General features: G+C 44.0%; 1 protein-coding gene across 1 annotated transcript in view; it reads left to right on the top strand.

Annotated features, from left to right (window-relative positions):
* Positions 1–7,508, top strand: part of NDC80 (NDC80 kinetochore complex component) — a gene marked incomplete at both ends in the record, with an annotated part of 49,962 nt that extends 42,454 nt beyond the window's left edge. Inside the window, 4 exons of the mRNA XM_080714386.1 lie at positions 1,542–1,634; positions 4,665–4,795; positions 6,802–6,904; positions 7,371–7,508. Coding sequence (XP_080570512.1) covers positions 1,542–1,634; positions 4,665–4,795; positions 6,802–6,904; positions 7,371–7,508 — 465 coding nt within the window. The remainder of the gene's footprint in view (positions 1–1,541; positions 1,635–4,664; positions 4,796–6,801; positions 6,905–7,370) is intronic.
* Positions 7,509–12,568: the final 5,060 nt, after the last annotated feature.

Raw genomic sequence — 12,568 nt, 5'->3', positions numbered from 1 at the left:
CATGCTCATAATACCAGTGTTTGGGAGGCTGAGACAGAAGGATCACAGGTTCACAGCCAGCCTCAGCTAGTGAGACTCTTAGCAACTTAAGTGAGACCCTGTTTCAAAATAAAGAATAAAAAATTAGGGCTGGGGGTGTAGCTCAGAGGTAGAATTCCCCTGAGTTCCATCCCCAATACTGTGAAAGAAAAAAAGAAAAGAAAAAGGAAGGAAGGAAGGAAGAAAGAAAGAAAGGAGCAAAAGAAGAGAGAGAGAGAGAGAGAGAGAGAGAGAGAGAGAGAGAGAGAAAGAAAGAAAGAAGGAAAGAAAGAAAGAAAGAAAGAAAGAAAAGCAGTCAAGGGTACTTTGGAGGCACAGACAGGAGGATCACAGGCTTGAGGCCAGCCTTAGCAACTTAGTGAGACTGTGTCTCAAAATAAATAGGTCTGGGTATGTAGCTCAAAGATAAAATGCTCCAAGGTTAAGTTCCCAGGACCACACACACACACACACACACACACACACACACACACACACACACACATACACACACACATTAAAAGAAAAATTACAGCTTTTTCTACATTTTACTATTTTCTGTTTCCTGTGGGAAACATTTTCCTCATGTTCTACCCAAAGAACACTGTTAATCACTGCCAACATCTGGTATCAAACCTTGTCAACAGGAAATGAACTTCAAAACCTTTTTCTTCAGTTTTGGTTTCAAATGATCTCCAAGCCCAGACTTTAATAAAATTAAATGTGCTTGCTTTATTGCTATTTGGAAGAATGCATAACTATAACCAAATAGTAAATATTATTCAACAAAATTAATATAAGCAATTCTCTTTAGCATCCCAGAGCTGGGAATGGTGGCACATGCTTATATCCCAGGACTTGGGAAACTGAGACAGGGGGATGGCAAGTTTGAAGCCAGCCTCAGCAACTTAGATCCTGTTTCCAGATAGAAAATAAAATAGAGCCAAGCATGGTGGTGCATACTTTTAATCCCAGTACTTGGAAGGCTGACATGGGAGGACTACAAGGACAGCTTCAACAAGCAGTGAACTCTCATCAGCCTAGCAAGACCCTGTTTTCAAATAAGAAATAAAATCAGGCTGGGGGTGCAGCTCAAAGGTAGAATGCCTCTGGGTCTAATCGCCAGCACCACAAAAAAAAAAAAAAACCACGAATGGAAAACTAGATAACTGTAAGGTTATAAAGGCCAATGAAGCTAGAGAGCAAAACTGCTTCATACTTGTGAATACATTCATAAACTTAATATATGCAGTGATGTAGTATATAAAATATTATATATATGATGCTAATAAGGCACTCCCACAGGAGAAACATATACTAGTATCCTTATTTTAGAGTTTCTTTGAAATTAAATCTTCTTTGAAATAATAAATGTTTGGACCAATGGTAGGTTAGAGGATCTAAGAGACTAGAAGAAATAACCTACTTCAGTTAGTTGATGGAGAATATGAAAGTTCTAGGACCTAGTAAAATTTCTCTGATGTGTGGCTATGATTTCCTAACCCAAGTCTTTTTTTCCCAAGTTGAGTACAATGATAACGGAGAGCAAGAGAAGCGTGAGAACTCTAAAGGAAGAAGTGCAGAAGCTGGATGATCTCTACCAACAAAAAGTGAAGGTGAGGGCTGCCTGGGGCGGCAGGGGCTCCGCCCTGACACCGCGCACACATTCACACCACCACGAAGCCTTTGTCAGAGTATTTTTAAGTGATACTGGCAATTGAACCAGGGGCATTCTATCCCTGAGCTACACCCCAGCCCTATTTTATTTTTATTTTGAAGCAGGGTCTGGTTAGGTTGGTGAGAGTCTCACTATTTGCTGAAGCTGTCTTAGAACCTGCTATTCTCCTGTCTCAGCTTCCCAAATGCTGGGTTACAAGCATGCATCACCATGCACAGCTCAAAACATGTTCTAAAAATAATCTCTTATCCCTTTTTATAGATATATAGTGTTACATACTCCTAAGGCTGAACTCATACAAGTTCTTTTGTATATGTAATTGCCCATCAAGAGTCACTGCAAGCCAGGCGTGGTGGCGCACGCTTGTAATCCCAGCATTCGGGAGGCTGAGACCAGAGGATCACGGTTCGCGGATAGCCTCAGCTACTTAGGCCCTCTGCAACTCAGACCCGGTTTCAAAATAAAGAATAAAAAATAGGGCAGGGGCTGTAGCTCAGGTCGAATGCCCCTGGGTTCCATCCCCAGACCCACACACACACAAAAAAAGTCATTGCAAATCAGGAATGGTGGCTCATGCCTGTAATCCCAGTACTTGGGAGGCCGAGACAAGATGATCGTGGGTTTAAAGCCAGCCTCACCAATTTAGCAAGACTCTGGTACAAAACAGTGACTGCAGCCAAGCGCACACAATGTAATCCCAGCTACTCAGGAGGCGGAGCAGGTAGATCGCAAGCTCTAGGCCAGCCTCAGCAGCTCAATGAGACCCTGTCTCAAAATGAAAAAGAGACAGCGTGCTCAATGGTTAAGTAACCCTGGGTTCAATCTCCAGTACCCCCAAAACAATCTCCAGGTGAGATGGTGCATGCCTGTATCCCAGTACTTGGGAGGCTGAGACAGGATGATCAGGGTTCACAGACAGCCTCAGCTACTTAGAGAGGCCCTCCTCAACTTAGTGAAACCCTGTTTCAAAATAAAGAATAAAAGTAGGGCTGGGGATGTAGTGTAACCTAGAGGTATAATGCCCCTGGGTTCAACCTAGTACAGGAAAAAAAAAAAAAAAGACAAGCTGACTATTCTGGCTAAATACCAACGACTATTTACATACAGTGTGGAAGATGCATAGGAGAACAAGACCGATTGTCCAGGACTCTTCTCAGTCCCTGCCTGCAGTAGTTTACATAGAGACGTAATCAGATGATTCTGTTTGTTACCACCACATAATCGAAGTGAAGATTTTGACCACACCATTATTTTTATTCAGTTATGCCAACAAAGTCTCGGGAATTGGAAACTTTCTCTTAGCCTTTGTGTCTAGGCCTTATGTGTGTTTTGAGCTGTGTGATTTTTGAGAGGGCAGGTACTCTGAATAGAACCCAGGGGTTTCCAGCCTCTAAGCTACACCCAGCCTTGTTTAGTTTTTGTTTTGAATGATCTATATATGAAATGCAGACCTTTGGTAGTCAGTCATTCTGTTATACATCCTCCATGACAATGTTTGAAGTTCCTCCCTGAAGACTTTATGATAGATACCTCATCTTCACTAAACTAGAAATTTGTTAATTTAAGCTACTTTGCCTGTGCACACTGTTCAAATAATGACCTATAAAATTCATGATCATGGAAAAATTAATCAAAGTATCAAAATTTCCTGTAAATTCAACTTGGAATTATTGCTGAATGAGTGCTAAACGCCTCTTTTTTAAAAAATCACATTTAAGCCGGGTGTGATGGCACATGTTTGTAATCCCAACATTTGGGAGGCTGAGACAGGAGGATCACGGACAGCCTCGGCTACTTAGTAAGGCCCTTTGCAACTCAGTGAGACCCTGTTTCAAAATAAAGAATAAAAAAGAGGGCTAGAGGTGTAGCTTGGAGGTAGAATGCCCCTGGTTCCATCCCCAGTACCACACACACAAAAATCACATTTGAAGCCAGGAGTGATGACACATACTTATAATCCCAATATTGAGGAGGCTGAGACAGGAGGACTACAGGTTTATGGCCAGCCTCAGCAACCTCATGAGGTCCTCCACAACTTAGACCCTGTTTCAAAATAAAACATAAAAATAGGTCTGGAGATGTAGCTTGGAGGTACAGTGCCTCTGAGTTCAATCTCCAGTACCACACACACAAAAAAAAAAAATCACATTGTAGTCAAGCATGGTGGTACCTGCCTGTCATTTTAGTGCTTGGGAGGCTGAGACAGGAGAATCACAGGTTTGAGGCAGGCCTCAGCAATTCAGTGAGATTCCACCGAAAAAATTAAAAAGGACTGGGGTGTAATTTAGAGGTAGAATGCCCCTACATTCAATCCCCAGTACCAAAAAACAAATCACATTTGTGTTTGTACTACAGAATTCCCAGGAGAGCATTTTAAACTTTCCTAAAGGTAAAGCAGTAAACATCTTGAGACTACAAGTGGTGTGACCTTAATTTTTTTAATGCTTTACAGAAATTATTTGAAAATTTACCTCGAGGATGTGGAATGTGAATTTAAAAAACTATAGCGAGAGCCATACATGGTGGTGCACACCTGTAGTACGAGTACTTAGGAGGCTGAGTCAGGAGGGTTGACGTTTCAAGGACATCCTCAGCAACATAGCCAGAGTCTAGCAACTAAGGTAGACCTGTTTTCAAAATAAAAAATAAAGCCGGGAGTGGTGGCACACGCTTGTCATCCCCATTCTTGGGAAGCTGAGACAGGAGGATCGCACAGGTCCAAAGCCAGCCTCAGGTACTGAGTGCAGCTCTCAGCAACTTAGTGAGACGCTGTTTCCAAATAAAGTATAAAATAGGTCTGGGAGTATAGCCCAGAGGTAGAAAAGCCCCTGGGTTCCACCCCCAGTACCACCAAAAAAATTTTTTTAATTAAAAATAAAATAGATCTGGGGTGTAGATCGGAGGAAGAGTGACTCTGGGTTTAATTCTCAGTACCAAAACAAGAGTAACCAATACTTTATCGGGACAGGAAGCTGAAGCAGAGGATGTGAGGTGCGCCACGGAGCTGGAGTCGCTGGAGAGGCACAAGCACCTGCTGGAGAGCGCCGTGAACGAGGGCCTCGGCGAGGCCACCCGCGAGCTGGAGGCCGCTCAGCGCGAGTAAGTCCTGGCCAGAGTGCAGAACCACCGCGCTGCCGCGTAGCTGCTTACGGTGGAAAGAGTGGCGAATAGAACTTAGGCGGAACAATTTAACACTTGAGACACGTTCTACTGCCATTACGGCTGCTGTCCGCACGAAGTGGTCATTCACTTCAGATCAAACTAATGAGTGCTTTTAATCTCTGAAAACCACATAATATATTCCCCCCACTGAGGTTTTGGGGGTGGAACCCAGGGGCATTCTACCGCTGAGCTACACCCCCAGCCCTATTTTATTTTTACTTAGAAACAGGGTCTCACTAGGTTTCTGAAAGTCTCACTACTTGCTGAGGCTGTCCTCAAACCTGTGATCCTTCTGGTCTTAGCCTCTCAAGTCCTGTGATTATAAGTGTATGCCACCATGACTGGCTTAATTTATTTACAACTTAGTATATAATATACGTAATATTTTGGAAATATAATCTAGAAATATGAAAGGCTGAGCCAGGCATGGTGGCACACACTTTATAATCCCAGTACTTGGAAGGCTAAGACAGGAGGATCCAGGTTCGTGGCCAGCCTCAGCTACACAGTGAGGCCATCTGAAACTTAGCAAAACCCTGTTTCAAACTAAAGAATAAAAAATTGGGCTGGGGGTATAGCTTGAAGGTAGAATGTCCCTGGATTCAATTTCCAGTACCACAAAAAAAAAAAAAAAAGAAAGGCTTAGCGGGGCTTATTAAAATTTACTATCAAATAGCCAAAAATATTTGGATTGATTTAAAATTTCATGTGGTTAGCCAGGTGTAGTGGCACATGCTTGTAATCCCCGCACTTGGGAGGCTGAGACAGGAGGATCGCACGGGTTCAAAGCCAGCCTCAGCTACTTAGTGAGGCTCTCAGCAACTTAGACCCTGTTTCCAAATAAAAATATAAAAAAGGGTCTAGGGGTATAGCCCGGAGGTAGAAAGCCTCTAGGTTCCACCCCCAGTACCACCAAAAAAAAAAAGATTTCAGTCACATTATGTAGTCACTAGAAGTAAAAGTAGTGCACCCTTTCTATATTCTGTCTTTGTGTAAATACTTATCTTGTGTAACCTCTATAAAAGCAACATAACAAATCTATAATTTTTTTCTTTTTTTTTTTTTTTTTTTTGGTGGTACTGGGGTTCCTGGAAGCCCTTCCACCTCCGGGCTACACTCCCAGACCTATTTTTACATTTTTATTTGGAAACAGGGTCTCCTAAGCCGGCACGCGCGGCTGGCTTCGAACCTGCGCGATCCTCCTGTCTCTGCCTCCCAGGCGCGGGGATGACAAGCGTGCGCCACCACGCCCGGCACAAATCTATAATTTTTATATGCATTTGTATAATTATACTTTAAGTTTTTTTCCTTCATTTTTCAAATTCTAACATGGCCCTCAAATAAGTAAAAGTAATAATATTACAATAAATGTTATTTAACACAAATAGAACTAAGGACAAAAATCACACTGTTGTTTCAACAGATGCAAAAAAGCATTTTGACAAAATTTAACACCCATTTATGTTAAAACAAAACACTGAAGAGCGGGCACGTTGTCACACACTTGTAATCCAGTACTTGGGAGGCTGAGACAGGAGGATCATAGGTTTGTTACCAGCCTCAGCTACTTAGTGAGGCCTCTGCAACTTAGTGAGACCCTGTTTCAAAATTAAAAATAGGGCTTGGCCTGTGGCCCCAAGGTAGAATGCCCCGGGCTCAATCCCCAGCACCAAAAAGAAAAGCAAGAGACCATTTGGTCCACAGCCTTCTTTGTTAAAGCATGAGATTTTGGCACTTTTTGGTTCTCTTGCTTGCAAAGGACCTTTGAAAATATTTTTATTTCTGTTTTATGATTTCAGCTGGGCTAGTGTGGATAATCTGTATGGTAAACAGCTCATAGACCAACCGAAACTTGTTTCTATTGAATATGGAAATAGAAAGTAAGCTAACTAGACTGGATATATTTATTTCTAGACAACTTAAATAGAGTTTTTATTCTGCAGGTACCAACTAGCTGTGCAAACCACCACTGAAGAAAGACGAAAAGTAGGAAATAACTTGCAGCGCCTCTTAGAGATGGTTGCTACACACGTAGGGTCTGTGGAGGTGAGTGTGAAGGTCCTGCAGCCCAGAACAACGCCCAGTGTCAGTGCGCAGCACGTGGCCATTAGAGACATTTGCACGTATGTGCGTTTGGTAAATCATATAGAAAAGCGCAGCAACAGCCAGCGTGGTGGGCACGCTTGTAATCTCAGCATTTGGGAGGCTGAGACGAGGATCATGGTTCACAGACAGCCTCAACTACTTAATGAGGCCTTTGCAACTCAGTGAGATCCTGTGTCAAAATAAAGAATAAAAAATAGGGCTGGGAGTGTAGCTGGAAGGTAGAATGCCCCTGAGTTCCAATCCTTGTACTGCAAAAAAAAACACAACAACAAAAAAACCACAACAGTATTCAGGTGGGTGGTTCTCTCTGGGGAAGAAATGACATATCATTAAGGAAGGACACAAAAAGGGCCCACACGGTAAAATCGAAGTCCTTACATTAACTATCACTAATTGTTTTCACTAGAAACATCTTGAGGAGCAGATTGCTAAGGTTGAGAGGGAATATGAAGAATGCATCTCTGAAGATCTCTTGGGAAATATTAGAGAAATTGCAGAAAAATATAAGAAGAATGCCACTCTGCTCCAGGCTTCTGAGGAGTGAAAGTGCTGGTTGTGTTTTCTACGTCCAGCTTATTAACTGAAAATATGTATAACCTGAAATTATGAAAACTTTCTAAATTTTCCTTCTTATTTTTAGATATCATAGTCCAGTTGTATATGTGCCTGTAGTTAATAAAGTTACATTAGTAAAGTGTGTGTGTGTGGTTTTTTTCCTCTGTTTTCTGCCTGACTTCAGATGGTAAGGAAACTATGTGATCTAAACTAGAAATTGGCAAACTGCCACGAGGGCCACAGACATACTCATGACATGTTGTCTCTGCCTCGTGATATAATGTCAGAGTTGAATATATGCAGTAGAGACCGTATGGCCTGAAAATCCAGAAACGTGTTCTCAGGGCCCTTATAGAAAGTCTCTTATTACTTGCTGGACATGGTGGTGCACGCCTATAATTCCAGCACTCGGGAAACTGAGCCAAGAGGATTGCAGGTTGAAGGCCAGCTAAACAATTTAGCAAGACCCTGTTTCCAAATAAAGCTGATGTGATGGGTGCTCACTTGGAATCCCAGGACTTGGGAGGCTGAGACAGAATCACAGGTTCACAGCCAGCCTCAGCAATTTAGGCTATCTTCAACTTAGTGAGATCCTGTTTAAAAATAATAGAATAGGGCTGGGAGTATAGCTCAGAGGTAGAATGCCCCTGGGTCCAATCCCTAGCACCACAAAATAAAATAAGCCAGTCATGGTGCTGTACATCTGTAATCCCAGTACTTGGCAGGCCAAAGCAGGAGGACTACAGGTTCAAGGACAGCCTCAGCAAGTAATGTGACTCATCAACCTAGCAAGACCCTACTTTAAAATATGTGAGCCAGTCACACCATTCAAACCCAGTGTGGAACTGATGTCACCGTCCCCTGTGGGCTTGTTAGAATTGCATGGCCCCACTCCAAAATTACTGGATCTGAATTGGCTTTTTTTTTTTTTTTTTAGGTAGTAGGTACTGAGGATGAACCCAAGGCATTCTACTTCTGAACTACATTCCCAGCTATTTTTTATCTTGAAACATCCTAAGGGACTGCACACTGGCCTCAATTTTATGATTCTCCTGGCTCTGCCTCCAAAGTACTGGGATTACAGGCATGCATCACTCTGCTTTTCATAAAGTATTAACATAAACTTGAAAACATGTACCACAAAAAATGAAATAGACTATGTAGGCCCAATAGCAGGGATTCTAACAAGACTGGTCTAGTTACTGCTACTTTTTTTTTTTTTTTTTTTTTTTGCGGTACTGGAAATGGAACCCAGGGGCATTCTAACTCCAAGCTATACCCCCAGCTCTATATTTTATTCTTTATTTTGAAACAAGGTCTCACTGAATTGCAAAGGGCCTCACTAAGTAGCTGAGGCTGGCCGGGAACCGTGAGCCTCCTGTCTCAGCCTCCCAAGTGCTGGGATTACAGGCATGCCCACCACGCCTGGCTTAGTTACTGCTCCTTCTGAATGTTTCTCTTGTCACTCCCAGAACAACACTGAGCCTGGTCACAGCATTATCCCTGGAGACCAACTGGACACTTAGTGGCAAGGTGACCACGAGTCCTCTTCCCTCTTAGTAGGGCCACACAAGGATGGATCCCTACTCTGTGTAAAAAAAACATGGAATACGGCTCAGGTAGAACCCAGAGAAAACAGCTCTCAGTGTACTTTTAAAAAGAATTTAGAGAGCCAGGCATGGCGATAGTGCATGCCTGCAATCCCAGTATTTGGAAGGTTGAGACAGGAGGATCCGGGTTTGCGGCCAGCCTCAGCTACTTAGTGAGGCCCTTCCGCAACTTAATGAGACCCTGTTTCAAAATAAAGAATAAAAAATAGGGCTGGAAGTGGAGCTCAGAGGTAGAATGCCCCTGGGTTCCATCCCCAGACCCGCAAAAAAAAAAAAAAAAAAACAAGCATGGTGGTGTACCAGTACTTGAAAGGCTGAAACAGGAGAATCGTAGATTCAAAGCTAGCCTCAGCAACAAGGCCCTCTGCAACCTAGTGAGCCCCTGTTTCCAACCAAATAAAATTGAGCTGGGGGTGTAGCTTGCAGGTAGAATGCCTCTGGATTCAATACTCAATACCAAAAATAAGAAGATTCTAACCCAAAATTCAGAGGAAAAATAAAACTGGGGCAAATCTAGTTAGTGAAAGCAGAAATACCAAGTTAGTGAAAGCAGAAAGCAGAAATACTAAGTTAAAGCCGCGTGTGGTGGTGTAGGCGTGTAATCCCAGCATTTGGGAGGTTGAGACAGGAGGATTGAGACTCAGAGACGGCCTCAACTACTCAGTGAGGCCTTCTGCAATTTAGTGAGACCTTGTTTAAAAAAAATTTTTTTTAAAAGGGCTGGGAGTGTAGCTCAGAAGTAGAATGCCCCTGGGTTCCATCCCCAGTACCACACACAAAAAAAATACTAAGTTAAAAAATAAGTCAGGTGTGGTAGCTCACGGCTGTGATCCCAGTACTTGGAATGCTGAGACAGAAGGATTGCAAATCTGAGACCAGCGTCAGCAAATTAGTGAGACCTTATTTCAAATTTAAAAAATACAATTTAAAAGGCTGGGGTGTAATTCAGAAGTAGGTTCCAAGCCTGGCATGGTGAGGCATACTTGTAATCCCAGCATTTGGGAGGCTGAAACAGGAAGATCACAGTTCACAGACAGCCTCAGCTACTTAGTGAGGCCCTTTGCAACTCAGTGAGACCCTGTTTCAAAATAAAGACTAAAAAATAGGCCTGAGGGTATAGCTCAGAGATAGAATGCCCCTGGGTTCCATTCCCAGTACCACCAAAAAAAAAAAAAAAGTAGGTTGCCCCTTGGTTCAATCCTTAGTACAAAAAATAATAATAAGAGATGTTCTTTTCTGCCCAAAGAGCCTCAAAACCCACCATTATACCTGTAGTTTAAGGAATGTCTGATCCGCACACACTGAATTCCACATAAATAGCATCTGGTTTGTGAAAGAAACCAAAGCAAACCCAAAGTGGTGTGTCATGTGTTGGCCTTCTGGGATGCTGGAACATTCTCTCCCCGCCTCCCCAGTTCTGGGCTGGAAGCCAGGACCCTGTGCAAGCCACACAGGTGCTCTACCAAGCTCCGCCTCCAGCCCTGGAACAGCTTCTAGGAGGGCGATGTTCGAAGTACGCCTGTCGGAGATCTGAGGGGACAGGATGCCAGCCTGCAGGGTGCACCCTACTTGTTAAAGCTAGCTATGTTGAGGGAAAACACGTGGGCTGGAAGTGGAGGATTGGAGCCAGGAGCTGCTCCACTAAAAAGCAATCCCAGTGACCCACCAGGAATGCCGCGCTTCTCACCCCAAATGCAGGATCAGAGGTCCTGCTCCTGAAGCCGCCATGCACTTTCCCCGAGACACTGCCAGGGTACCATCGATCCACAGCTGCCATCAGGACACGTTCAACTCCTGCTGCTTGAGAACAGAGAGAACAGAGCCGCCACCATGGTGGGGGGACAAAGGCCCACACGTGGCTTTATACCACCGCGAGCCCTCGCCCACTGCGGCTCAGCCGAGTGCAGCGAGCCCAGGCCGCGCAGTGGCACGGTCGCATATTCAGGCCTTTCCAGCTGGGAGGGTTGTTTTGTTTTTGGTTTTCCTCTGTGGTACTGGGCATTAAACGGGGTGTTCTACGTTCAGACTACACCCCCAGCCCTTGTTTTGTTCTCACTAAATCGTAGAGCTCCATCTTGAACTGTGAGCCTCCCAAGGCTGGGTTACAGCCGGGCGCCACGGTGCCCGGCTCAGGAGGAAGCTTCGGGTCACAGCACCAGGTGAGCCCAGCTGAAGGTCCGGGGGAGGAGGATCTGGGAAAGCAGGGGGCACGGGGTGAGCGTGAGCTCTGGCCACGAGTGGAAGACGGACGGAGGCCCTCCCTCCTCTCGCTAGTCTCCCGACCTCGCGCCTGGGCCTCTCCAAAAGCCGTGCGGGTTAAGTAAGAGTCTGCACCTGCGCCAGGAGGTCCATCTGCCTGGCAGGGCCCCCAGCGCCGCCCCTTCCTCTCGGCAGCCCGGCCCGGGACGCTCTTCCAGCCTGAGGTCCTCCGTATTTCCTTTCACAGAAAATTCCCTTAATACAATTCTTGCACATTTAATCCCACCCTGGCTTCTGCTTCTAGGAAGATTTACACTAACCTAGGTGATTAGCTAAATAGGGAGGCCCTTTTCTTTCCTCTTTTTTTTTATTGAGAGAGAGAGAGAATGAATGAATGAATGAATGAATGAATGAATGTTACTCAGGATTAAACATAGGTCTCCTGAGCTACATCCCAGCTTTTTTTTTTTTTTTTTTTTTTTTACGGTACCGAGTTGAAACCCAGGGGCACTGTACCTCTGAGCTACACCCCCAGCCCTAGTTTTTAGTCTTTTCATTTTTGAAACAGGGTCTCACTAAGTTGCTAAGGGCGTCGCTAAGTAGCTGAGACCGCGAACCGTGATCCTCCCATCTCCGCTGGGGTTTCCAAGTAAAAATGTAAAAATAGGTCTGGGAGTGTAGCCCGGAGGTAGAAGGGCTTCCAGGAACCCCAGTACCACCAAAAAAAAAAAAAAGATATATTTAAATTAAAGCACAGTGATTTTGCATATTTATGGAGTACCATGTGGCATTCTAATGCATGTGTAACAATCATATTAGAGCGTATTTGAGGAATATTTTGCCTCAGACATATTTCATTTTATTTTGAAACATTCAAAATCCTCTTATTAGCTGTTTGCTTACTTTTTATTGACTTGATTGTTAAATAATTTTACCAAGTTCTCATAATAAATGGCAGAGTTCTCTAGGAAAAGGCAAATCTGAGCTCGGGCACAACAATGTCAGAAGCTCAGTTCTTGACTTTTATGCCACGCTGGATTTCTTAGGAATTTGTTAGGGTTTTCTTTTGTGTGGTGTCGCTTGGGATCAAACCATTGAGGGGGAGAAAAAGATCTCCCAGGAGAGCACTTGAAATCAATAAAAATAGTTAAGAGGTCAAGGAGATTGATTGCAAAGTGATTCAGCAAGATATGCAGGAAGGAGCCCGGCGTAGTGGCGCACGCTTGTAATGCCAGCATTC

Source organism: Muscardinus avellanarius (assembly GCF_963383645.1).
Source record: "Muscardinus avellanarius genome assembly, chromosome: 17".
Lineage (NCBI taxonomy): Eukaryota > Metazoa > Chordata > Mammalia > Rodentia > Gliridae > Muscardinus > Muscardinus avellanarius.
Note: the sequence above shows the minus strand (reverse complement) of the source record. Positions and strands in the feature narration are given on the sequence as shown.